At 44.2% G+C, this 26,817-nt stretch overlaps 1 protein-coding gene across 2 annotated transcripts in view; it reads right to left on the bottom strand.

Moving 5' to 3' along the window:
* LOC138285877 (multidrug and toxin extrusion protein 2-like) overlaps window positions 1–26,817 on the bottom strand; it is a 445,083-nt gene that overhangs the window by 105,463 nt on the left and 312,803 nt on the right. For both annotated transcript variants that reach the window (XM_069226369.1, XM_069226368.1), the window contains 2 exons: window positions 19,303–19,378; window positions 239–308 (listed from right to left, as the gene is read on the bottom strand). In XM_069226369.1, the coding sequence (XP_069082470.1) occupies window positions 239–308; window positions 19,303–19,378 (146 nt within the window). The remainder of the gene's footprint in view (window positions 1–238; window positions 309–19,302; window positions 19,379–26,817) is intronic.

Raw genomic sequence — 26,817 nt, 5'->3', positions numbered from 1 at the left:
TTTTGAATGGTTGAGTTTTACCCTTCCACTACTTATGTCTGGGTAACATTTTGTATGCTTGTGGCACCTGATGTTTGGGAGCCCACAGGCCTTATCCTTATCTCAACCCTCACACCGCCACCCATTAATCAATTATGAAACAGAGACACACATTACCCTACCTCCCACTAGGGAATTCAAAGTGTTGAAAGAGTAGTCAAGTATTTTAGTTTTCACACTGTAGAAAATAAATACTCACAGCAGTTGCATCGAACAAATGGAAGGGAGCAAAGATTAGCATAAGTCGTGAGACCAGTGTGACAATATCTCTGCAAAAAAAAAAATACAAAATCAATCAGAAGCATAATCTGCAATTTCATTAGCAAAGACACTGATGCACATTCATCATCAAAGGCCCCACAATAGACATCTACCACTGAAAATAAAAAATTAATGTAGTTTTTCATTACTCCTTAATCCTGCTCTCCCTCCTTAATCCTGCTCTCCCTCCTATCCGCCTAGTTGAACATTCTTCAGATATATAACTTCCTAGTTCAAGGACCACACCTGGATGGTGATGAAGTTAATGCCTCAGAAAGATAAGAGTTGTAGCTGAGGATTCTGAAATAGCCATTTCTCCTGAAAAGCCATGTATACTAACTTGTGGGAACAGCATGACTCTTGTTACTATAAGAAACCTGCAAATTTGTCCCTCAAATCAAAGAGAATGCATCTGGAAAAATATGCTTTCTTCTTCTGTCTCGAGACAAGGTGAAGGGCTTGAAATTCAATGGGATTATTTTCAGTGCTCTACTATATCAAGCTGATTTAAAACATTCCAAGACTGCAACATCTGGGAGGATTAGTAGGAAAATCCGTAGTAAATATTAAAAATCTGAGCTCAGCTCAGACACACAAGTTACTTACCTTGGGCAAATCTCTATCAGGTGGATACAGTATTGTTAGACCTGACAACCTTAGGGTGGTCACCCCTAACGTTTGCCTGCCTCCCTCCAATTGTTAGATACTGTTTTTGCTGGTTTTAAGACTCTGCGCACTTTACCACTGCTAACCAGTGTTAAAGTGCATATGCTCTCTCCCTTTAAACATGGTAACATTGGATAATACCCCATTGGACTATTTAATTTACTTATGAGTCCCTAGTAGAGTGCACTATATGCGCCTAGGACCTGTAGATTAAATGCTACTAGTGGGCCTGCAGCACTGATTGTGCCACCCACTTAAGTAGCCCCTTAACCTTGTCTCAGGCCTTTGTGGGCAGCTTCACTGCCAATTCGACTTGGCATGTATAAGTATTTGCCAAGCCTAAAACTCCCCTTTTTATACATGTAAGACACCCCTAAATTATGCCCTAGGTAACCCATAGGGCAGGGTGCTGTGTAGGCAAAAGCCAGGACATGTAAATTCGTGTTTACACTGCTGTGAGGCCTGCTCCCTTCATAGGATAACATTGGGGCTGCCCTCATACATTGTTTGAGTGGTAGCTGCTGATCTGAAAGGAGTAGGAAGGTCATATTTAGTATGGCCAGAACGGTGATATAAAATCCTGCTGACTGGTGAAGTTGGAACTTACTATTACTATTTTAGAAATGCAGCTTTTAGAAAGTGAGCATTGCTCTGCACTTAAGTCTTTCTGTGCCTTCCAATCCACGTCTGGCTGGGTTTAGTTGACAGCTCCTTGCGCATTCACTCAGCCTCACTTGCAAACATCTGCATTTTCAATGGGTCTTCCTGGGCTGGGAGGGTGGAGGGCCTGCCCTCTCACAAAGGACTGTCACACCCCCTACTGGAACCCTGGCAGACAGGACTGAACTGAAAGGGGACATGGTGTACTTCTAAGCCACTCTTTGAAGTCTCCTCCACTTCAGAGGCACATTTGGGTATATAAACAGGGCCTCTGCCCCTACCAACTCAGACACTTCCTGGAGAAGAAACTTGTAACCAGAACCTGCATCCTGCCAAGAAGAACTGCCTGGTTGCCCAAAGGACTCACCTGCGTGCTTTCTGTGAAGGACTGCTGCCTTGCTGTTGCCCTGCTGCCTTGCTGCTCTCTGGCTGAGGTGAAGAAGTGCTCTCCAAGGGCTTGGATAGAGCTTGCCTCCTGTTCCCAGAAGTCTTAGGACTAAAAAGACTCCATCTCTTCTAGAAGGACTCCTTGTGCGGCGAAATTCAATGCACAGCCTGACAGAAACGACGCACAGTCTGCACCGCAGTGAAAATTTCACCACACGCCGAACCGGAATGACGCAGCCCAACTTCGCACGAGAAGATCGAAATTCAACGCTCTGCCCACTGGATCGACGCACAACCAAGCCAGAACGACACAGCCCGACTTCCAGCGAGGAATCGATGGAGCACCTGCCGTGCAGTAGAAAATTCAACGCAACACCCACCGGATCCACGCAGCTTCTGTGACTTTGTCCTGCCAGTGCAGGAAATCCACCCACCACCCCCGAGGCATCTTAAAACCCCGCAACCCGAAGAGGATCCACGACCAAGCGCCGGAAATCGGCGGACATCCATCCCTGCTTGAAAACTAAATGACGCATCACTGTGTGCTGCCTGAGAAATCAACGCACGCCCATTTGTTTCCACGCTTCTCCTCCTCTGCGGTTCTTTGTGGAGATTTTTCACGTGAACCAGGTACTTTGTGCTTGAAAGAGACTTTGTTTGCTTTTAAAGGACTTAAGACACTTTATATCACTTTTCAGTGATATCTCAACCTATACTTATTGCATTTTAATCGTTTTGACCTGCACTTATCCAGATAAATATTCTATATTTTTCTAAACACTGTTGTGTATTTTTGTGGTGCTATATTGTGGTATTGTATGATTTACTGCACAAACACTTTACACATTGCCTCCTAAGTTAAGTCTGACTGCTCAGTGCCAAGCTACCTGAGGGTGGGCACAGGATAATTTGGATTGTGTGTGGCTTACCCTGACTAGAGTGAGGGTCCTTGCTTAGATAGGGGGTAGCCTGACTGACAACCAAAGACCCCATTTCTAACAAGTATCTAACCGTAGATTCCTCACCTTTAGAATATTCCCCTGTCGCCAAACTGGATCCAAAAGCTTTTTCGACAATCATGCAGTGGAGCCGCAAATAAGAGCCACACCTGTGCGCCGACATAAATTTCCTGTTGAACACTTTCAAATAATTGCCAGTACCAGTGTGCAGATCTGAGACTCAGACCTTTTTTAGATGCAAAAAGGGGCTATTCCACAGCACAGGTAGGTGGGATGTCATTTAATAACAGGCGGTTGTGTAGACTATCCAACAGAAAGAGAGGTTCTGAAGGTAGGGGGCTATTTTTAACTGCTGATTCCTCACCTTTAGAAGAGATGCCAAGGAAGTCCATCCAAAAGGTGGAGGGTCTGTGGAGTGGTCTCGGACCAAAAACGTCTTGCAGGACCGAGAAGTCGAGATGACTTTCCCATTGGATCTGGCAGTCAAGGCAGTAGTGCTTTGTGAACATGTGCACCAGTGCCCATGTTGCAGCCTGGCAGGTACCAAGGACAGGCAAGTCCATGTGTCAAGCCAGTGGTAGCAGCTTTGCCCTGGTGGAACGGGCTCTCATTCCTTCCAGAGGCTGGTTTTAGGCCAATGAGTAACAGATCTTAATGCAGAGGACTATTCACCTTGCCAGAGTCCACTTCTGCAAAGCCTTCCCATTCTTCACCCCAGAAAAGCCCAGAAGCAGCTGACTGTCAACATGGTGTTCCTTGATATGACCGATGTATTAAAGCCCTTTTGAGGTCCAACCTACGCAGTCTCTTCTGCTCTTTCAAAGGGTGAAGGGGGGGAATGAACACTTGTGGAGCAATAGACTGCCATACACAAAAATAATTCACAACGTTTGGTAAGAAGACAGCCAGAATCCTCAGCACCAGTTTGTCTGGAAAAACATGGTATAGAGAAGTTGCACCAACAGTGTCTTAAGTTCCATCATGGGAAAAGCATTTTATTACAGTCAGAAAGAAAGTCTTTAAGGTCAGAAGTTGCAAAAAACAGCTGTGCATCTGCTTGAAGGGAGTACGCAAGAGAAATGTCATCACAAATGGACTGGAAGGGTACACATGTCAAACTTTTAAGAAATCAGATGCCAAAAGTGATTTAAATAAGAATGTTTGGTCCGGCAAACACAAAAAGGCCAAGTGGTCAGACAAATACCTTTGAATAGTGCCTACTTCCAAAAACACAACAAACAATAAGACATCCATCAGTTTGACTTGTAAAGGCCACAAATTTGCACCACCGCCTGGCATGAATGGCGCTCGTGGAAGGGTGTCAACAGCAGAAAGGATAAAATCCACAATTTCAGATGGGAAAGCAAACAAAATGGACTGTCGCTTAATCCTCATGTACGGAGGTGTAGATTGTGCAAGTTAGGGTGAAGGACCCTGCCCTGCTGCTGCAACAGAAGGTCCATCCGAAGTGGTAGCCTGGATGAGGAGATGCTCATGCCCAGAAGTAATGGATGCCACACTCTTTTGGCCCAATCCGGAGCTAGTAGGATAATTCGGGCAGAGTCATCCCTGATCTTTGTCAGAACACGGGACAGGAGAGGTAGGGGTGGAGAAAGAATATAAGAGCATGAGTTCCTTTTCAGACAGAATTAATCTCCTAGTAAATGTCTTCGATGAAACTCTGACACTGCACATTCCTGACTGAGGCGAAAAAACAAGGTTCTCTCCTGTCCCGCCAGACCCAGCCAACTGAGGCTGTCCACCCTGACATTCAAGGATCCTGCCAGGTGGGTCTCGATCAGAGAAATGCCCTGAATCTGCAGCCAACTGCAGTTGCGCAGAGCCTCTTGATACAGGGGCCATATCCACTTCGCCTTGCTTGTTAACCACATAGTTATGGTGTTGCATGCAAGAGCCTGCACCAGCCTTCCCTTGATGGATGGAAGGAAGACCTTCAGAGCCAGATGTATTGGCCTGCAAGTGAAGCAGATTTATAAGGAACAGAGTTTCTGCTAGAGATGTCACAGATGTTCTCCCTGACCCAGCAGCGATGAATCAGTCATGACTGTCAACACTGGGTGAGGAAGGGAGAGGGCATAGCTGTGTGTCAAATCGCGATCCAGCAGCCGCTCTTGTAGTTTTAATTCATAATCTCATGGCAGATTTTTTTTTTGTGTGCTGGGCTCACTGGACGTTCAGATTCCATTGCACAGCTCACATATGCCACCTGGCGTAGTTGACAAGAGAATTGCAGGAGGCTAGATGAGGCTGTAGAACTGCTCTCACCAAGATCCACTAGAGAGGCTTAAACATCTGGACAACAGTTCAAATGCCCTGGACTAGTTGCAACTGAGGGAAGGCTCTGACCTTTACCATTTGCAGGACCGCGCCAATGAAAGTAAATCTCTTATGAAGGAGTAGAGTGCAACTTTTGCTCATTGAATGTGAACCTCAATGATGTCAGGGATTTGTAGTTATCTGGAGGTGCTCTGTGACTTACTGCAGTACTGCAATGCATCTTCTGCCTTTAACAGCCAGTCGCCAAGAAGGGGAAAACCGGAATGCTTGATCTCAGAAGAGGAGCAGCAACCACTGTCATAACTTTTGAGAACACTAGAGGGATACTGGAGAGGCCAAAGGAGAATAAAGCAATCTGAAGATGCTCTTGGCCTACCTTAAAACACAGGTTAAGACTTGTGTTACTGCAGCTCAGGTAAGTGAAAATACAGGTCATGCAGATCCAAGGACACCATCTAGTTGCTTGGGTCCAGAGCAGAGGGAATCTAGGATAGCATGAGCATTTTGAATTTGTCCATTCTGCAGGGAGACATTCAAAGGACGAAGATCTAAGACTAGCCAAAGGCCTCCACCTTTCTTTGGCACGAGGACCTAGCGAGAACAGCAACTCTGTCCTACATCAGTGTGGAACCCTCTCAATGGCTCCTTTGGACAGTAAAACCTGCACCTCTTGCAGCAGAATGGATTATTTCAGAATGGACTTAGACTCACTCTGGTTTGGGGATTAGCCATGCTGGGCGGTTTGAAGGACACATCAATTGGATGTGATGGATCACCACCCTGAAAGAGCATGCTGGATCCTGCTACCCAGGAGGCGACTGTGTGCAGCTTGGTATCTCTTGCCACTAGGCAGAGGACTCAAACTGCACTGGACTCCTCCCATCGTGGCCACCAACATTCAGATTTCATAACACAACTGTGAATAGATAGTGACCCTCTGACAGGGGAGGAGGGATGTTTGCATGTGACTATACTGAAAATACTAACATCAGAGAACTGGAGTTACAGGTAAGTATCTCACTTCTTCTCCAGCACTGGATCAGAATAATAAGTAGCAATGAATATGAATAAAGTGGGAAAGAGGCTTACCTTTATTGAAACAGATTAGGTGGAAATACAGGACCCACTGAAGTGTTGCTGCATTGGCTGAGGCATTCGCATCCAGGCAGCAGATTTAAGTGAAAGAATACCTCCTTTTCCATAATGATGTGTGAAAAAATCCCATATAGACACTCCTTCCTCACCATATTTCTCGCAGAATCATACCTCAATCTGCCTTGAAGTGAGCAATTAGCTTTACTGTGACAAGAAATAATGCAGACTGCCAGTCAACAAACACTTCCTTGCTTGCACTATGATGATCACTGCCTGGGTGACCAAATAAAACAAACAACTGATCCAAAAAAACAGAAGGACACAAAAGTCTAAAGTCTTATTGTAAGGAAATGCCTCCTTGGCATGGTTACCCCCTGACTTTTTGCCTTTGCTGATGCCAAGTTATGATTTATTTGAAAGTGTGCTGGGACCCTGCTAACCAGGCCCTATCGTTCTTTCCGTAAACTGTACCTTTGTCTCCACAATTGGCACAACCCTGGCACTCAGGTAAGCCCCTTGTAACTGGTACCCCTGGTACCAAGGGCCCTGATGCCAGGGAAGGTCTCTTAAGGGCTGCAGCATGTCTTATGCCACCCTAAGGACCCCCCACTCAGCACATACAGACTGCTTCCCAGCTTGTGTGTGTTGCTGGGGAGAAAATGACTAAGTCGACATGGCACTCCCCTCAGAGTGCCATGCCAACCTCACACTGCCCGTGGCACAGGTAAGTCACCCCTCTAGCAGGCCTTACAGCCCTAAGGCAGGGTGCACTATACCACAAGTGAGGGCATAAGTGCATGAGCACTATGCCCCTACAGTATCTAAGCAAAACCTTAGATATTGTAAGTGCAGGGTAGCCATAAGAGTATATGGTCTGGGAGTCTGTCAAACACGAACTCCACAGCACCATAATGGCTACACTGAAAACTGGGAAGTTTGGTACTGATGCCAGTGTGCACCTTATTGTAAAATACACCCAGAGAGCATCTTAGAGATGCCCCTTGAAAACATACCCGACTTCCAGTGTGGGCTGACTAGTTTTTGCCAGCCTGCCACAAACCAGACATGTTGCTGGCCACATGGGAAGAGTGCCTTTGTCACTCTGTGGCCAGGAACAAAGCCTGTACTGGGTGGAGGTGCTTCTCACCTCCCCCTGCAGGAACTGTAACACCTGGCGGTGAGCCTCAAAGGTTCACCCCCTTTGTTACAGTGCCACAGGGCATCCCAGCTAGTGGAGATGCCCGCCCCTCCGGGCACTGCCCCCACTTTTGGCAGCAAGGCTGTAGGAGATAATGAGGAAAACAAGGAGGAGTCACCCACCAGTCAGTACTGCCCCTAAGGTGCCCTGAGCTGAGGTGACTCTTACTTTTAGAAATCCTCCATCTTGTAGAAGGAGGATTCCCTCAGTAGGATTAGGGATGTGCCCCCCTCCCCACAGGGAGGAGGCACAAAGAGGGTGTAGCCACCATCAGGGCCAGTAGCCATTGGCTACTGCCCTCCCAGACCTAAACACACCCCTAAATTCAGTATTTAGGGGCTCCCAGAACCGAGGAAGACAGATTCCTGCACCTAAAGCAGAAGAAGGACTTCTGACCTGAAGCCCTGCAGTGAAGATGGAGACGACAACTGATTTGGCCCCAGCCCACCGGCCTGTCTCCATACTTCAAAGAAAACTGCAACAGCGACGCATCCAACAGGGTCCAACGACCTCTGAAGCGTCAGAGGACTACCCTGCATCAAAAGGACCAAGAAGCTCCTGAGAACAGCGGCCCTATTCAAGAAACTGCAACTTTCTGCAACAAAGAAGCAACTTTAAAGACCCCACGTTTCCCGCCGGAAGCATGAGAATTTCCACTTTGCACCCGGCTCGACCTGCGGAAAACTAACACTACAGGGAGGATTCCCCGGCGACTGTGAGCCCGTGAGTAGCCAGAGTTGACCCCCTGAGCCCCCACTGCAACGCCTGCAGAGGAAATCCAGAGGTTCCCCCTGACCGCGACTGCCTGCAACAAGGAACCCGACACCTGGAACCAGCAATGCACCCGCAGCCCCCAGGATCTGAAGGAACCGAACTCCAGTGCAGGAGCGGCCCCCAGACGACCCTCTGCCTAGCCCAGGAGGTGATACCCAGAGGAACCCCCTCCTGTGCCTGCCTGCATCGTTGAAGAGACCCCGGGTCTCCCTATTGATTCCTATCTGAAACCCAACGTTTGTTTGCACTCCGCACCCAGCTGCCCCTGTGCCGCTGAGGGTGTACTTTCTGTGCCTGCTTGTGTCCCCCCTGGTGCCCTACAAAACCCCCCAGGTCTGCCCTCCGAAGACACGGGTACTTACCTGCTGGCAGACTGGAACCGGGGCACCCCTGTTTCCATTGAAGCCTATGTGTTTTGTGCACCTCTTTGACCTCTGCACCTGAACGGCCCTGAGCTGCTTGTGTGGTAACTTTGGGGTTGCCTTGAACCCCCAACGGTGGGCTACCTTGGACCCAACTTTGAACCCTGTAAGTGTTTTACTTACCTGTGAACTTAACATTTACTTACCTCCCCAAGGAACGGTTGATTTTTGCACTGTGTCCACTTTTAAAATAGCTTATTGCCATGTTTGTCAAAACTGTACATGCTATTGTGATTATTCAAAGTTCCTAGAATACCTGAGTGAAATACCTTTCATTTGAAGTATTACTTGTAAATCTTGAACCTGTGGTTCTTAAAATAAACTAAGAAAATATATTTTTCTATATAAAAACCTATTGGCCTGGAATCAGTCTTTGAGTTTGTGTTCCTCATTTATTGCCTGTGTGTGTACAACAAATGCTTAACACTACCCTCTGATAAGCCTACTGCTCGACCACACTACCACAAAATAGAGCATTAGAATTATCTTTAACTTACCTCTAAGGGGAACCCTTGGACTCTGTGCACACTATTTCTTACTTTGAAATAGTATATACAAAGCCAACTTCCTACATTTATCCATGTTGATCCTGATGCAACATCAGACATCTAACACATGCAAAAATAATTCTGCTGATGTGCCTAGACTGGGATAGAAAGAATGCAGAATGAACAGTTAATTTAGATGAAAGTTGAATGGGACTTTGGCCAGGAACTTAGGGTTGGTGCAGAAGATGATAATGTTCTTTGTAAAAGGGATGTATAGCAATAGTGCAGCCTGCCATGAGATGCATTTCAGAAGACGTGCCCTATTGGTTATCTCAAAAGGAGGCAGCCTCAACTGACTCAGCACTGTATTTAATAGATGGCAAAGGTGAGCTTCTGACAGGAGAATAAACATAATGCATTATCAGTTCTCCTAAATCTTTAGGTTGCAGACAAGTAAACTCTGACCAATAAGAATCTGAGACCATTATGGGCCATGTACAGTAAAAACAGTAGCACCTTATGGGGATGTATTGATATAGGGATATGTCCTCATATCATATACAAGTGCTTCCATTTAGAGTGTACATCTTTGTTGCAGCAGGTACTTGTGCTTTAAACTAATATCTCTACATAATCAGACAGACTGTTAAGATGACTGGACTCTAAGTGGTTAAGCGCCAAGCTGTAAGGTGAAGCAAATTCAGGGTGTGGAAAAAACTAATCTGTCGTGCCTGGAGAAAAAAGTGGGACAGATCTTGAAATGTTTTTGGGGGGTATGGTTTACAGTCAACAGGTCACTGTGCTAGAACTGGTGTGGTCACACTTGAGCAATCCTGAGGAAAGAGCAGTGGTCCATCTTGGCCTTCCTCATCTCTCTGTAACTGAGGGGAAATGCCGGAAAGGCACAAGTGAAGGTATACACTAATGTCATTGAAAAGGCATTGCCCTTGGGCATTGGCTCCCAGTTTCTATTGGTTTAGTACTGGGATTTCTTGCTCTACAGGTTGGCAAACAGTAATGAGTTTGAGGACTCCAAAGTTGCATGACCCAGTGCAGTTGACTTTGGTCGAGCTCCCACTTGTGGCTGTCTGATACGGCACAAATGTGAGGGTCTGACGTGCAGTTATGGACTCATGCTACATGTTCCCCTGCAATATTCACCTTGCTTGCTTTTATCTAGTCCCAGGACATCTATGCTTCCTCTGAGAGCGAAGAGGCCTAGTACCTTCTTGTGTGTTAATGCAGCATGTCAAGGTTGTGTTGTCAGTCCTTAAATGAAAGCTTGTAAGCCTAAGCTTAGTATGAAGGCTCACAGCTCCAAGCAGTTTATTTGGAGTGAACTTTCGTCTTCTGACCTGAGGTCTCTTGTAGACAAATTTTGTATGTGAGCACCACATCTTTTCACCAGTGCATCAGTTGTTATAGTAATTCTGCCTATGGTGGGCTGGAATAAAAGTCCTGCATGGAGACTGCTTGGGAATCTCTACCAAAGCAAAGTCTATTTGGAGTCTTCCTGTCACTGGTGTTCATTGAAGGCCCAGTACTTTCTGTATCAGCCTAATCTGCACCGTACAGAAGGTCACTAATCCAGTACATGACAACATGAAGCCTAGCAATGATTTGTAGGTCCTGCTTTGAGCCACCTCTTTCAAAAAGATGCTTTGCCACTTACACTGCTGAGGGAAACACTTTTCGGAGCTGCATGTCCAGGATAGCTCCTGGAAACTAAAGCTCTGTCACAGAGCAGATGGATGATTTTTGTATCCTCTGTGTCCAACCAAACTCATGGAAAAAGACTGCAATTGTGGAGGTGCTTGCAACTTTCTCTGATAAAGTCTAGATGACCCAGTCATCCAGGTATGGGTACATCTTGTACCCTTATCTGCAAGGCAGTCACAAGGGCTAGACAGTCCCTGAATATTCAGAGATCTGTCTATAGTCTGAAAAGGCAGTGCTTTTAATTAGTAGTGCTCCTCTGCAATGGAGGATCCAAGATGAGAACTGCAGTTTGGTGTGTTGGGATATGGAAGTAAACATCCAGGGAGGAAACAGACTCTCCTTCCTGAAGCATCAGAACAACTTCCTGCACTAAGACCATTCTAAAGAATTGTTTTTTCAGAAACATTCAGTTCTTAAAGGTCTAGAACTGATCTCCGCTCCCATGTTTTTCTCTTGAGCAGGAAGAACCTGGAATAGATACCTTTTGGGGTTTTGGCACCTTCTAGTTCATTCCTTTTGGAGTGAAGAGCAGTTGTTCTTGTTTCAGTTCTCACAAGTGCAGATGGTGCGACATCTTGCGCTGATGATTGGGAGCCTTTTTGAGAAATTCCAGAGTAGAGCAGTTGGCGATCTGTGGCAAGCTAGTTCCAAGCAGAAGCAAAACAGGACATTGTAACCCATACAGGATGTATTGAGGTTGGTTGGTTAGCAAAGTTTGTTTTTGATTATTCTGAAGTCTGATTAAGCAACACTCTTCCTTCTTAATAGCCATCATGTTGCCCTGGGTTCAAGAAATAACTTGGGTCATATCTGGCTTATTTAGGGGGAAAAATGTGGTTCTCTTTGCCTCTCCACACCCTATACTAGTTGTAGCCTCCTCTGTAGGCCTGTGAGCTTCTGAAGCCATGAAAGCAAATGGAAAGGGTGCATCTGTTTTGCAGATTTCTAGCAAGTGTGCGTTTTTATACTTTTAAACATGCATTCCATGTGCTTACCAACCAGGATTTATGTGTCAAAAAGGCACGCTGAGGATCTTAGAATGAACTTCGGGGCTGAACAACGTGTACCCGAGTCAACCTTGTCTTCTCAGTTTCACTGCTCATGCAGCTGAACAGGCTCTAGCATTTGTGACATCCACGGTTTCATCTATACTGAAAGCTGATGCATTAGCCCTTTCCTTGACAATGATTTTAGCCTCTTCTCTACTGGCCTCAGCCATTAGATCTTGGGAGAGGCGAAATGCGGTGATACATTTGGCAGTCTTAGTGGCTTAGAATGGCCAAGGCATTTACTGCTTTAATGGATGTTGCTGCTATGAGATGGACTTGTTGGCCTAATTTATCAATATATCTCCCATCTCCATCTAGACAGTAGAAGACAGATTTACAGGACTATCGAACAAGTTACTTATCTTCGGTAACGCATTATCTGGTAGAGACTATCTAGCTGCAGATTCCTTACCGTGGAATTTCCTGGCATCAGCTTGGAATCTGGTATTTTTGGCTGAGCAGTAAACTGCGCACACCGCCAGGTGGCGTTGTTTGGATCCGCGTGGCGTCAGCGTCGTTGGAGCAGTCTGTGATGTCACGGTTCCCTATAAAGGCACCAACCCTGGAGCGCGAACTTCCACGGCAAAAGCGCAGAGTTCTGGATAGAACCCACAGTTAGTCTGTGCAAAACAGGCCCTGAAAGGGATAAACCATAACCCAATTTAGACGTATCCGCAGAGTAGGGAGGTATGGGTGGGTGTAAGGAATCTGAGGCTAGACAGTCTCTACAAGATAATGCATTACCGAAGGGGAGTAACTTGCTCATCTGCTGGAGACTTCTAACTGCAGATTCCTCACCTTAGAATAGATACCCAAGCCATAACCTCCTGGCGGTGGGGCTGGGGATCAATCTTTTGACACTAGAAGTCCTGTAGGACCGAACGGGCAAAGTGTCTGTCTCTCCGGACCGGACTGTCCAGGCAGCAGTGTTTTGAAAACGTGTGCAAAGATGTCCACGTTGCTGCCTGACAGATATCCAGGACTGGAACAACTTGTGCAAGCGCAGTGGGAGCAGCATTGCCCCTGGTGGAATGAGCCCTCAAGCTCTCAGGAGGCTGCTTCTTGGCCGGTGCGTAGCACATTTTAATGCCGAGAACGACCCAGCACGAAATGGTTTGTTTCTGCACTGCCTGACCCTTCTTTGGTTCCACGTACCCAACAAAGAGTTGATCATCCACCCGAACTCTTGTGCGGTCAAGGTAGAACGACAACGCTCTTTATGAGTCCAGTCTGTGGATTCGCTCCTCTTCCTTAGAGGGATGCGTTGGAGCAAAGAAGGTGGGCAGGGTGATGTTCTGACCCAGATGCAATGGGGTCACCACCTTGAGGAGGAAAGAGGCAGGAGTTGTCAGAATCATCTTGTCTAGGAATATAGTGAGATACAGTGGCTTAGATGAAAGAGCCTGCATCTCCCTCACCCTCCTGGCAGATGTTATTGCCACTGAGCAGGCGGTCTTTATGGTGAGCAGCCGGAGGGGACAGTGTGTAAGGGCTTGAAGGGAGCACACATGAGAAATGTGAGGACATGATTTAAGTCCCTTTGAGGCATAACAAAGGGTGTAGAAGGAAACATATGTACAAGTCCTTTAAGAAATCTATGTACAATAACAGACTTGAAAGTGAAGGCTGATCAGGCAGCCAAAGAAATGCTGATAAGCCAGAAAGATAACCCTTGAGAGTACCCAAGGCAGAACCCTCCTGGACAAGGAATAGTATAAAGAGAAGGATATCAGAAAGAGAAGCAGAAAGAGGATCAATAGATCTTTCTGCACAATAATATACAAAGAGTTTCCAATGGCAAGCGCATACCATTTTAGTGGAGGGAAACCTGGCTACCAAAATAACTTTAGATACTTTGGGAGGAAGGTCAAAAGCCATCAACTGCCACCACTCAATCTCCACGCATAAAGGCGCAGAGTTGATTTGAGTTTGTCCGGCCTGGCGCTCAGAGAACCTGCCAAGTGTTAAACCACCAGGATTATGCCCGGCTGTTCCAGCCATGTCTGGAGACGCAGAGCCTCTTGACAAAGTGTTCACAACCCCACACCGCCCTACTTGTTGCCATACCACATTGCAGTCGTGTTGTCCATGAACACCTGCACCATCTTCCCTTTTACAACAGGAAAAAATGCTTTCAATGTCAGTAGGAGCGCCAGGAGTGCCACTAAGATGATATGAAGTCTGGAATCTGCCAGAGTTCAGAGGCCTCTAATCTCCACCTCTTCCAGATGGCCGCCCCATCCCAGTAGTGACGCATCCGTCACTACTGTGAGATGTGGTTAGGGGAAAAGGAGTGGAGTCTGCCTCTGACCAAACCACAGTTCACTAACCACCACACCTGGTATTCTGCAGTTCCCAAGATCTGAACCGTGTTGACGAGATGAGATTCCCCGGACGCGTTGCCCACTGGAACTTCAGGTCCCACTGCAGAGCCCTCATATGCCATCTGGCATGTTTGACTAACAGGATGCAGGAGGCCATGAGGCCTAGCAGCCTCAGAGTCTCTCTCACCGAAATCCAGGACTGAGGGAGAAACATAGGTATCATAACCTGAATATCCTGGACTCACTGCTCGGGAGGATAAGCCCGAAACTGCACTGTGTCCAGAACAGCCCAGTTGAAAGGGAGCTTCTGAGAGGAAGTCAGGGGTGACTTTGGCACGTTTAGAGTGAAACCCAGAGAATGCAGGAGGTTTGCCGTGGTCTGAAGGTGGGTGACGAGAGCCTGGGGCGTAGGAGCCTTCAACAACCAGTTGTCGAGGTAGGGGAAGACTGAAATCCCTAACCTGAGCAGATGAGCTGCTATCACCGCCATCACTTTTGTGAACATCTGAGGGGCACTGGTGAGACCGAAGGAAAGCACAGTAAACTGAAAGTGCTTGTGGTCCATCTTGAACCGCAAGTAACACCTGTGGGCAGGCAGGATAGGGATGTGAAAATACACACCCTGCAAGTCCAGCACTACCATCCAATCTCCTTGATCTAAGGCAGACCCGTAAATCCAAAATAGGGCGAAGACCCTTATTCTTCTTGGGAATCAGAAAGTAGCGGGACTTCTGACATTGGGACCCTTTCTATGGTTCCCTTGGCCAAAAGAGCCACAACTTGCTTGCGGAGCAAGACTAAATGATCCTCCATCAGCTGTTCTTTTAATGGAGCTATAGAGAGAGGGAAAGACTGGAAGTGGAGGGAATAGCTCTTCTGTATCATCTGTGTGACCCATTTGTCCGATGGTATGAACCACCAGGGAGGGAGAGGAAATTCAATCCTCCCTCCATCTGGACACAAGTGGTCTTGCAGAATGAAACTAGGAGGACTTGGGTGCTGTGGAGGAGGGGGCTGGGTGGTGGCCAACCTATGGCTAGAATCTCTGGGCCTGAAGGTAACACAACCTCGTCCTCATACTGGATGTTAAGTTGACAGAGGACGGTGGCTGATTTGTGGGTGGTGTGGTACCACACCATTCGGCAAACTCGAAAGGGGCGAAAGGCAGACTGCTGGTGAGCAAGCGCCGAGAGGCCCAAGAATCTGGCCGTAGCCCGAGAGTTCTTGAACCGCTCAAGCGCAGAGTCTGCTTTTTCTCCAAATAGACGCAAGCCATCGACGGGCTATCCATAAGGTTTGCCTGGACATCCCCCAAAAAGCCAGATGTGCGGAGCCAGGCGTGGTGACGAAGGGCCACCGTCAAAGAAATCGCACTACTCAGCGAGTTGGTGGTGTCCAAACCACACACTAATGTAAACTTTGCTGCATCTCTCCAAACCCTACCAGCTTGTGAGAGAGTTTCCCGCACGCCCTCCGGGACCTGGGGCAGCACCTGTGCCACCGTATCCCATGAAGTATGGGGAAAACGGCACAATAGGCATGAGGTGCTCACAGACCTCAATGCCAGACTGGAGGAAGAAAACATTTTCCTTCCAAGCTGATCCAGCCTCCTTAATTCCTTATTCGGGGGAGCTAAAGGGAAGGCACCATTGGAAGTGGAGGCCTGGAACACCAAGTTCTCTGGGGTGGGGTGTTGGGTGAGGAAACTAGGATCATTTCTGAGCTGGTGAATGTCCTATTTACAGGAGCCTCTGTGCTGGGTTTGTACCACGTCCCCAGCAGGACATCAGTGAGGGCTTCATTAAAGGGTAACATTGGTTCAGATGTCGATACTCCCAGCTGAAGCACCTCAGTCAGGAGGATAGTCCTGGCTGGCACCATAGGCAAGTCTAAGTCCAAGACCTCAGCTGCCCTACACACCACAATAGCATATGAAACTCCCTCCTCCGTAGCCACAGTAGGAGGTGAGAGCATGCCAGTATCTGGAGAAGTATCTAGTCCACTGGCTTCCCCTTGTTCTTCATACCAATCCATATGTTTCAAACCATATTCTAAAAGGTCACAGGACCCCTCCCATTCCTCGCCTGTAGATCTCCCTCACCGGCAGTTTTCAGAAAGAGACTCAAAACCTGGCTCTTTGACAAAGACATTGCACCCCAGCGCACAGATACCTCCTGGGGTGACAGCAATGCACTCTACAAATGACTGATTGCTTGACTGATCTCATGGAGGTTAACACTGTTTTGGGCCTATGACAATTTTACTGCAGTTTAAACTTACCGGGGGTTCCTAGCCTGACAGCAGGGAAAAATTCATGCAAGTGAATATATAAACAATCCTGTGCTGGAGAATTATGCCTCACAGGAGGCCAATCGATCTTTATACAATCAAAATCAGGCGCAGCGCTCAACAAACACCCAGCACAGCAATAACGTCACTGCCCAGTCCAGTGCTTCTTTTCAGCAAGGAAAGGCCCTTTATTGCATTAAACAACTCAATACTACACAAAGACAAAAAGTACCAGATATCAGATATGCAGGGCCAAAGCTAATACTTCTTGGAATGCAGGCACCCTCTCACTCCCCCCTCCTCCCTTTTTCACTCTTCTTGTTTTCTAGGGTCTAGTGGGTGTAATTAGTGGAGATGGAGAACTTCCCCCTCGTAGGCTATTTGGCTCTTCTGGGTGTATTTGGGCTCAGCCTCTCACTCATTCTCTTGGCTATCGCAGGCAGCTTGGGTCTCACAATGATGCAGTCTTCCTTCTAGGAGCAGGTCCCAAGGCAGGTATTTGGCACCTGATGCACATTGGTGAATGATGGCGTAGTCAAATCAGGCACAGTCAGTGGAATAGACAGCCAATCACTGCTTCTGCAGTTGAGACACACTGGGACATGGTGCCTTAGTTCAGCAGCAGGAGCCACATGGGGACAGATCACCACCATCAGTAACTTTGGCCTGCACTGCATTATCGGTTTTTACTGGTTGTGTGCCCAATCAGGCAGACTCTTGCAAGAGCCACAAAAGTGGGGATGATGATATGATCGGCTTGGGCACTTCTTTGCTCAACTTCAGCAACCGGCTCTGATTCTGAAGCATGCTAGTCTCACTCTACTAGATTCTTTGGTGAATGGACCACAGCACCAAGGTCAATTGCTTCAGTATACACCGGCAGTCTGTGCAGTAATTGCAGGGGTGGCTTGCTTCTTCCTTCCGTGATCCAGGTATTACAGGACAACAAATGCAGTTCTTCCAGATCACACTCTTCGTTGTTATCTAACCTGCAGGAAGCTAGCTGTCAAGCAGATACCAATTCAGGTTGCAAACTAGTCAGTGGGGACTCTGTGGAGCACTTCTCCTTAGGATAGAGAGACCTGGAACACGTGGTTCATCGGCTCCCACTCTGAAACAGGAATAGCAGAAGGGGATGTGTAGTCCCAGTCTGCACTTACAGAACCGGTTTGGGTCGGTTGTCCTATTGTGCAGCCTTTTCAGGATGTCTTTCAGCCTCAGTCTGACTTGAGTGATGTTCTTCACAGCAGGGTTGTCTCCAGGTTGGAGCACCCACAGTAGAGACTACAAGGTGTGTGTGTAGCCGGCACCTATCATAGAAACACCTGACATTCATCATGAAGTGATAAAAAATGATGGTCCTTTTTTAAAGACCCTTCATACCCAGACAACAGGAGCTACTGTTACACCCTTAACTCCTACCAGCCACCAAATGGTATTCTCGAGGAAGACTAATCAGCAACCATTCTGCATTGTAGGATAAAATACAAGAGTGTATGAGGTGCTTATACTCAAATATTATTTGAGTGTCAGCCCCTCACACAATCTTTTAAACTGAAAATTTCTAGGGTAGAGGATACACAGGATAGTACTACAGGACTACATTATCCAGGTACTATGGGAAGACACAACTAATACTTAATCATACCAATTAGGCTACAAAAAGTCATTCAAGTTAAGGGTACTCCCCAGTTCCTTCAATCATAATGGATCGGAAGGTTACAGCATAAGGCTACACTAGAGTTTTAAACAGTAAAAAGCTTCAAAGAACTGCAGGAAATAGGAAAATGTATGCTCCCAACGGGAAGTGATCCGTTGGTCAATTTCTTCTGTTCAAAACAAATCACAAATTGATTCATCTGTAGTTGCATGTAAACATTTAACGCATGGCTTTTATGGTTGTGAAACGTTGTGTAGTGGTCTCCGGAAAAATGCAAACTTCTCAGAGTCATCAGTGTGCACAGATACTGAACCAGGATATGAAGAAGGGGACCATCGTTTAGTGCCACGTCAACCCTCTGCCTCTATTCTGAGACTGCCAACGGGAGAGTTAGATATAATTATGGTCTTTCAGTGACGTGTACACTAGGCAAACAACCAGATGACAAAAATAGCACATTCAAATCTGTTTCAGCAAGGCAGTGATATCCCTTTTCTTCAACCCAGCCAGCTTACTGGAGTACAAAAGGGACATTGGTATGTTCACACACCCAAGAACAGCATATTGCACAGCTATGATTATCTACTATATGAAGCAGCATTTTCCATCAATTTAATGAATACAATAATGATTGAGTATTCGTATGTAGCCATAAAGCAAGTGCAAACAAACAGCACCAAAGCACATGCAATTTTGATCACAGTTTTTCTGGCAAAAGCAGAAAAAAATGAATTTTATATTCACACTTACTGTCTTAATTTTGGGGTCAACCTGTACTTAGAGGATTGCAGAGTGCCAGAAGAGATGTAGGGTGCACATCATTAAGAATTTGTTTCCCAGTTAACAGATCACGTGTGATCCAAATGTGTTTTATTTTGATACACTGTTGGCAGTCTTCGCAACCGGAGACACTATTTACAGACTTCTTTTATAAAAATGTAATAAACATGCCAGAAAATCAGAAGTGTAGTGGTAAGATGAACAGAGTAAAAAGAAGTATGAAAAATTACCTACTTGTCTCTGGTAAATACATATGCCACCACGTCTTTGGAGGAAGCAATCAGAACTCCACTCACGATGGCCCAAAAAACTGAAAATAAAACAAAAGTATGCACTTTGATGGCACTTAAACATACACAATATATGAGAAAGAACCCAATAAACCGAAAGAATGGCACCAGCCAGCAAGGCAAATAAGTTGCACTGAGTGTAATATCTCACATATAAAAAACTGCCTAGATTAGTATAGTCTAACACTTCCTTTACAATTCCTGGAGATCACATTTGCAAAATGATGTTCCACCAAAATATTATTTCAAAATTATCCAGAGATACAAATATGCCCAAAATATTGTGATGTCAAAAATGAGGGACAAAATATGTAAAGTAAGAAAATTATATCCTTTTTAATTTTTTTGTTACGCTATATAAGCTTTTGCTTGGTATGATAATATTATTTTAAAGTTAAGCGTATGTTATTTTTATAGAGTATAGTTTTTTGTTTTTTTTAATTCTGTAACATATTTGAACATTTTGTGAATTTAATTTGAATTTTTTTTATTAGCGAGTTCTGTTTGCAAGGGAATAGGTTGGAATTTTTTCAGTATTTAAGTTGAAATAGTTATAAACCATTTTTATGTTTAAATTGTTACTATGATTACTCATTATGTAAATTATGTCACGTGTGCATTATTTACTGGGTAATTTTATGTGAAATGTTAATTATGATTGTTAATTAGTTAGATTGATTTTATTAATCGTTTATTGTCCATATTCACTGATTTGTTTGTTATTTTTAGACGTATTCAATAATGTAACGTGTATTGTTATTTTTCAAAGTTTTTTTTTTTTTTGTTGAAGTTACTTCTCTGGGTCTACTATTGCTTAAACAGTAGGCTGGGAAGTGTTTTAAATATTGATCATTTTTTATATTTTTAATTGCTAAATATTTTTAACTTTCTTAAATTCTCTTAACTGATCACATATGAATTTTAGATTTGTAATTCTTGTTATACATTGTTATGTTAAATTAGATTCTTTAATATTTTGTAAAATATATTTTGCACATATTATATAAAGAACAGTGGCACGTTGCGCACTGAAAGGCCAAAATTATCAAAATGTATTATTCCAAAACTCAGGAAAAGTAAAACACCAATGTGTTTCAACCTACAAGGTCTTGGTCACAAGCTCTAATTATCCTTGATCCATGTCAATCTAAATACTCCAATTAATGCAACAATATGGTGCATTTTAGGAGATGTAGTGCATTAAGTGAAAAAAAAAAAAAACCAAAATTCTTTAATCAGTCCTACATTATAGTACATTTAACAAACACTACTATAGGTTGTTTCCATAGTAAAATATTTGTTTTTTTGCTAATAACTGTGGCGCCGTTTGACGAATCTCTACAAAATTTCCAAAACTTGTTTACCAGTCACTACAGCTGCACATTTTCAACATGCAATTTCCCATAGGGATTTTAGACACAACTACAGCGCAAACTGCTGAACGGAATTACACCAAATTTGGCAGAAAGCTAGATCTTGGTCTAGAGGGAGTGTTTTTTGTACTTTGGTGTAAATCTGTGCAGTATTTTTGGAGTTATTAAAGTAAAAAGATTTATGTGTATCTAGTAATAAGGAAGATCTGCAGATCCACGCGTCAACAGCAATGCCGTGATTGGCTGGCCACAAACTGTGAGGAAAGTTGTGGCTGGCCATTTTGTTCACCCGGACTCGGTTCCCATTGAGGAAAATACAATTTAAAAGCAATAGAAGGGGTCAGGATAGACGTCCGCTGACCCCAGGGTACGAGGCCCCCTCCCCATGCCTCCTTAGGCCCTGGAGATCCCAAACCCCATGGCAACTATTAAAATTAAAGGGGAGGGGGTGCACATGGTCCCCCCATACCGAGTCTTGAAAGGCCCTTGAGACCCAAAATAAACCAGCCTGGGGTTAAAGCAATTCCAGTACGACCGGTCTGACAGGCTGGAAGGATCAAGACACTACAACGACAGACCCACTCCTAGTTAAAATGTAATAAGGCCAGAAAGGAGATAGTCACGTACTCTGATGAGTCTCCTGCCCTCCATTCCAAATTCCTTCAACAGAAACACTTACTCCTGCACTGAATGTTATACAGGATGTTTGTAGGTGCCTTTGTGTTGCAACATGGACTAGACTAGACAAAAGGCCCCAGTTTTTTGGGATCAAATGAAAGGAAGGCTCTAGGAGCAGAAAGGAAAAAATACCCCTTTCCCATCACCTTTAGAGGTACCCTCCCACAACATCTCAACACCAACACTCCCTCAAGTCTGCTGACACCTACATCACTCCACTTGTCATATCCCATTCCCCTTCATCACTAAGCACTGTCCCACTCACTTTTTACCGCTGTCCTTGCAGTCTCATTAGATTGTACAGCACTGTTACAACTATCACCCACCCTGGGCTTTAAGTGGGGCAGGTGATAAAACTAACTTTGAAATAGGGATCTAAGTTCATATCCTTAAATTGTAAGGAAAATGCATGGATTTATTTCACAGTACTGCATGAAAAAACCATAAGGTAATCCATGTTGTCAAAGCAGTCACTGTTTACATTTTACCTTCGTTTTCATTCTATCCTTCATCTCCTAAGAGTATTTGCTTTTTTATACTTAGCAACATTTGAGTCTTGCATGTGCACATTGTGAACTGAGTCACCTCCAGGTGTCTAGGTGGAGTTAAGATTGTGGATGGGTGTTTATTACGGGACAGGACTGAGCCCTGATGCTGAAAGCAGTATGAGTCCCCCCCCCCACCCGAATGCCTGCCAGTGTGCCATTAAGGGATTAGACTACATTATATCCTTAACCTCTTTGCAAAGCAAACAGAATTATGGTCACATGTAAATTGCACCTGCTAAAAAGTACTGAAGAGGCTAGAGAAGAAACCCACTTCTTCTAATCAATTACCCTTCCCTGCCCTCCACTCCAAAGCTCATCAATGTGATCACATAATCTGGCAATAAAAGGTATAGAATACCTTTGTCTTTGTCTTAATGTTGTGGCAAAAACTATACTAAAGCTCCTGGGCTTGGCAAGAAGCAGATGGGTTTGTTTCGGATATAAATGAAGGAAAGGATGTTGGAGCAGAAAGGAAAAAAATATACTTTTTCCTAGAACTTGTGGCAAAACTCTCTCCCCAACATTTCAACTGTGACGCTCCCTCAACTCCGGTGACACTGTCATCACTCCCCTTGTCCCATCCCACTTCATCAATATCAGTGTTGCCATACCATCGCTGACTTGATCATACCCTTGTAAGGACTTTAAGTGTGACATGTCCTACAACTATCTTTGAAATGGATCCCTAAATGTATGTTCTTACATAGAAAGGCAAGAGCACTGACTGAGTTCTCAACGAAGACTGGAAAAAACCCTAAGATAATCCATGTCAGCAACACAGTTCCTGTTTATGTTTCACATGCTTTACTTCACTGGTATGAATATTTGCTTCTTCCAGTTGCTTTTTGTTTGTGTTTTCCCCTGCTGTAGGGTGTCAGTGCTTCCACACCGCACAAACACACTAAACAGGGACAACGAATCATACAAGTGTGCAAATCAATTCATATGGGGTTGCTACATAAGGCAATGAGGTACAGGAGCCACGCACCATCCATAAGTGATTAGCATTATATATGACTAGCATCTGGTCTGGAGAAACAAAGTCTGGATCTAAAACATAAAGCAGTGGTTACCTATGATAATAAGACTTGTTTGCTGCCCAAAAGAGCCCTTTTTAGCAGTCTGGGAATAACTAAAGTTTGAAACAAACAAGGTTCTAATCATATGCCTTACATTTTGCATGCAGCTTATTGATACTGGTTCTTAGCTCACAGAGCTATATTGGAAGGGATGTAACCCATCAACTTCAAGTAAGAGTGGATTCCCCCTGCCAAAAGTAGCAACCCACCTAAGCCATCCACATAAAATAGGAATTTACATTTAACAAGTAGGGTTGCCCCCGTCCTGAATTTCACTGACATGACCAGTATTTTAAGGCGTAGCTGGTACACAATCGCCAAAAGCCTGAATATTTTCCCCTCATACATAAATACTTTTAACAGTAAATATTACAAGGAAGCACTTCAACATGTGTTGAAGTGCTGCTTTAATGATCCTTGACTGATAATTAGTATATAAAAAGAAGGAAAATAATTATAATTATAAGCTAATTAGCATGTGACAGACTGGATACCACAATGTACTAAAAGTGTAAAGAGAAGGTAAAGCGAAACATGGAAAAGTAAATGAGGAGAGAGGGGAAGAAAAAGACCCATATAGCCATAAGGGAATCCAAAGTGCTGATAAAACCATGAACATTGAAAACAAAGGCCAATTTTTACAGTCTAAGTGCAACCCTTAATAGTAGGCCATTCAAGCCCATCCAAAACGGGAGGAACATTGCACCTCTGATGATGCAGCGGAACAAAAGACAGATTTAGATGTAAACAATTTATTAAGACATTCACATGTATGTGGGCAATATTAATATCAATAAATCATGCTGTGGACCCTTTTACAAACAATTATAAGCTATTTCAAAAATCATAAGACAATATGCAGTCAATTGCTGAATATTGTAGTCCTATACAAGTATTGTCATGTTGACAAAGACAGAGAAAGTATATTATAGAAAATAGTGTAATTCATCAAAAGTATTGTGGCCCAGATCTATTGCTCAAAGGAGACAGAACAGGATGACAAGCAGGGGTAGTACGGGAAACATTGAACAATGTACATATATTGGCTCAACATTAAGGTCTCAGACAAACAGTATCTGGTGAACCAAAGCACTGGAAGTGTATTACAGAAAATAGTGCAGTTCACGATGAGTATTATGGCCCAGACCCACCGCTCGTAGGCAGCAGATCCAGGCTGCCTTCCTTTGACGTAGTGTCAGCTCCCTACTGCTCCCTCTAGGGTGCAAGGGAATATGATCAATCCCCTGGAACCAAATCTGTGCATCATGAGGGTGGGCCAATGCTATGTGAGCTGTCAATGGATACCTGGTGTCATTATTCCTGATAGCACGTAAATGTTCCTGTATTCGGGATTTTAGTGGGCGTTTAGTGCTTCCCACATAGATCGTATTACATGCACATCCCAAGACATAAATAACAAATTTTGTATTACAATTGATGAAATGATTGATAGTTAAAGTCCTAGTATTATTTTAACAACATTTTTTAGATTTATCAAGACCAAAAACACAGATTTTACAATTGTGACAAGTAAAAAAAACCTTGGTTTTGGAGAGAGCCATGTGACAGAACTAGGTACAGAGATATAGCTCGGACATAATTGATCCCTGAAAGTCCTCCCTCTCCAGTAAGTAATCATAGTTTTTTTTGGTAGGTGTTCTTTGAGACCTGGAATTACAGTCATTAAAGACCAATGTCGTTTTAAGATTTTGAAAATATCCTGACTGTGAGCTGTATATCGGGTGACAAAAGACACCAGTTCCATACGATTCTTGTTTTTGCCATGGGGTTTCGAAATCAGGGTGTCTATCCTGGGTAAGTTCATAATGCGTTTTTCTGCTTGTGAAAGGATCTTATGATTGTAACCCCTCTTAATGAATCGCTGTTTTGCAAGTTGAATTTGTGTGAGAAATTTATCGTTGGTATTACAGTTCCGTCTCACACGCACCATTTCACCAAAAGGAATATTGTGAATTGCCGAAAGAGGGTGGGCACTAGTAGCATGTAGAATGCTATTACAAGCTGTACAAGCAAGTCCTTTTTCACTTTCTAGATTTCTGTCGTATCCGGACTTCCGGATTTCCTTCAATAGTTAAACTCCGTTTTTCGTGGGGTTTCTCTTTGCGTCTACGCTCTGGGGGCTGGCATTTACAATTCACCGGCCCCGGAATGATAAAACCCGCCCCTCAACTCTGCTACTGACCATGGGCCACTTTTGACCCTGCTTTACAATGCTCATTCAGTAAGATATTTCCTTTTCTGTTTTTCCCTTTCCTTACTAAGTGTGGGGCAGTTGTATTGTATATTCAATCAGTAAGATATTTCCTTTTCCCTTCTTTTCCCCTTTCTTTACTATGTGTGGGGCAGTTGTATTGTATATTCTTTCACACTCAGGACAGAATTGTTCCTGTGCTTTACTGTTACGCCTGACGGTTCATTTTCAGCACGTTTGTTCCTATTGTATTATTCATGGTGGGACGGGCACACTATGAGTGAACTTTGCCTGTCTTTCCTTTGCCTTTTGGCACTTATTTTATTTCTGATAGTCCTTGTGATTCACTTTTTCACCTTCTATCTGTTTTGATATTTTAATATGAGTAGGTTAGGGACTGTAGCTTGGCCATTGTACTTATTTTCCACGTTTCCCCTTGTCAGATAACTTATCCATGACTGCATCATTTCTTAATATGACTGACTGGACACTACTGCGGTACGTCTATTTTACGTACTTGGTATTATTTCTTCATATTGCCTCTCTTTTACCCTGGCCTTTTACCAGGTGGAATCTTCGTCTTCCTGGAGATCTGGATCTTGTATACCATTTTGACACATCCACTTTCTCCAATATAATTTCTTTACGTTCGTCTTTTCTTGACTTTGAATACTGGTTCGCACTTGGTGGAAATTGTGTTTTTTGGGTCTTTCACTGTACCGAACTATCTCCTTTAATCTTCTGTAGTTTTCCTTGCCGATTTGTTCTTACTTATTGTATGCCGCATGCCTTTGAATGTTTAAAGATACTTCTTATTTGGTTTTGATAATACCTGGGCATGATTATGCTCTCTTACGTATGTTTGTACAGTTTGCAATAGGTTCTGGTCGTGTTGTATTGCTGCACATTATCATTTTCGCACTCATGTTGCTAATTTCGTTTCTTTCATTTTTCTGTATATCTGTATATTTATGTTCTATGTTACGTTACCGCCCTGAAGAAGCCCTTTGTTGATGGGTGAAACGCGTTGGCTGTCAATCCTATGTACATCATGATGCAATAATTGAACAGTAATAAATGGAAGATTTGCTTCATCATCATCACTGGAGTATTGGACTCTTTGTTAACTGAATTTAAACAATTGCTTTCCTAGCGGTGCACCACCTTTTCGATTTTACTGTGTTTGGGGCTTTCCTGCCTCATAGGCTCTTTATGCAGTAGGGGCCAAGGTGGAGTTGCACACTTTCTGATACCTACAACTAAAGGGTACTTATAGGGATTTTGTGCGTTATCTATGAGCTTGCTGCATGTTGTGTTGTTGGTTTCACCTAACCATCTTGATTGAAACAAACTGGTAAAACATTTAATTTAGAAAGTAACAAATTTATGTGGGAGGTCATTTTGTCATAGAAAATATGGTTAATGCAGCAGAAAGCAAAATTAGGACGCTTTTTAAATGGGTTCTCAAAGATCTTACTCTTCTATTTCATTAAAACATTCTGATATGCAGACTGAGATATGCGGTTTCAACACCAGCAGCAGACTGCCAGTTCACTCCCTGGTGATCAG

The sequence above is a fragment of the Pleurodeles waltl genome, chromosome 3_1 (assembly GCF_031143425.1).
Source record: "Pleurodeles waltl isolate 20211129_DDA chromosome 3_1, aPleWal1.hap1.20221129, whole genome shotgun sequence".
NCBI classification, from domain to species: Eukaryota; Metazoa; Chordata; class Amphibia; order Caudata; family Salamandridae; genus Pleurodeles; species Pleurodeles waltl.
Note: the sequence above shows the minus strand (reverse complement) of the source record. Positions and strands in the feature narration are given on the sequence as shown.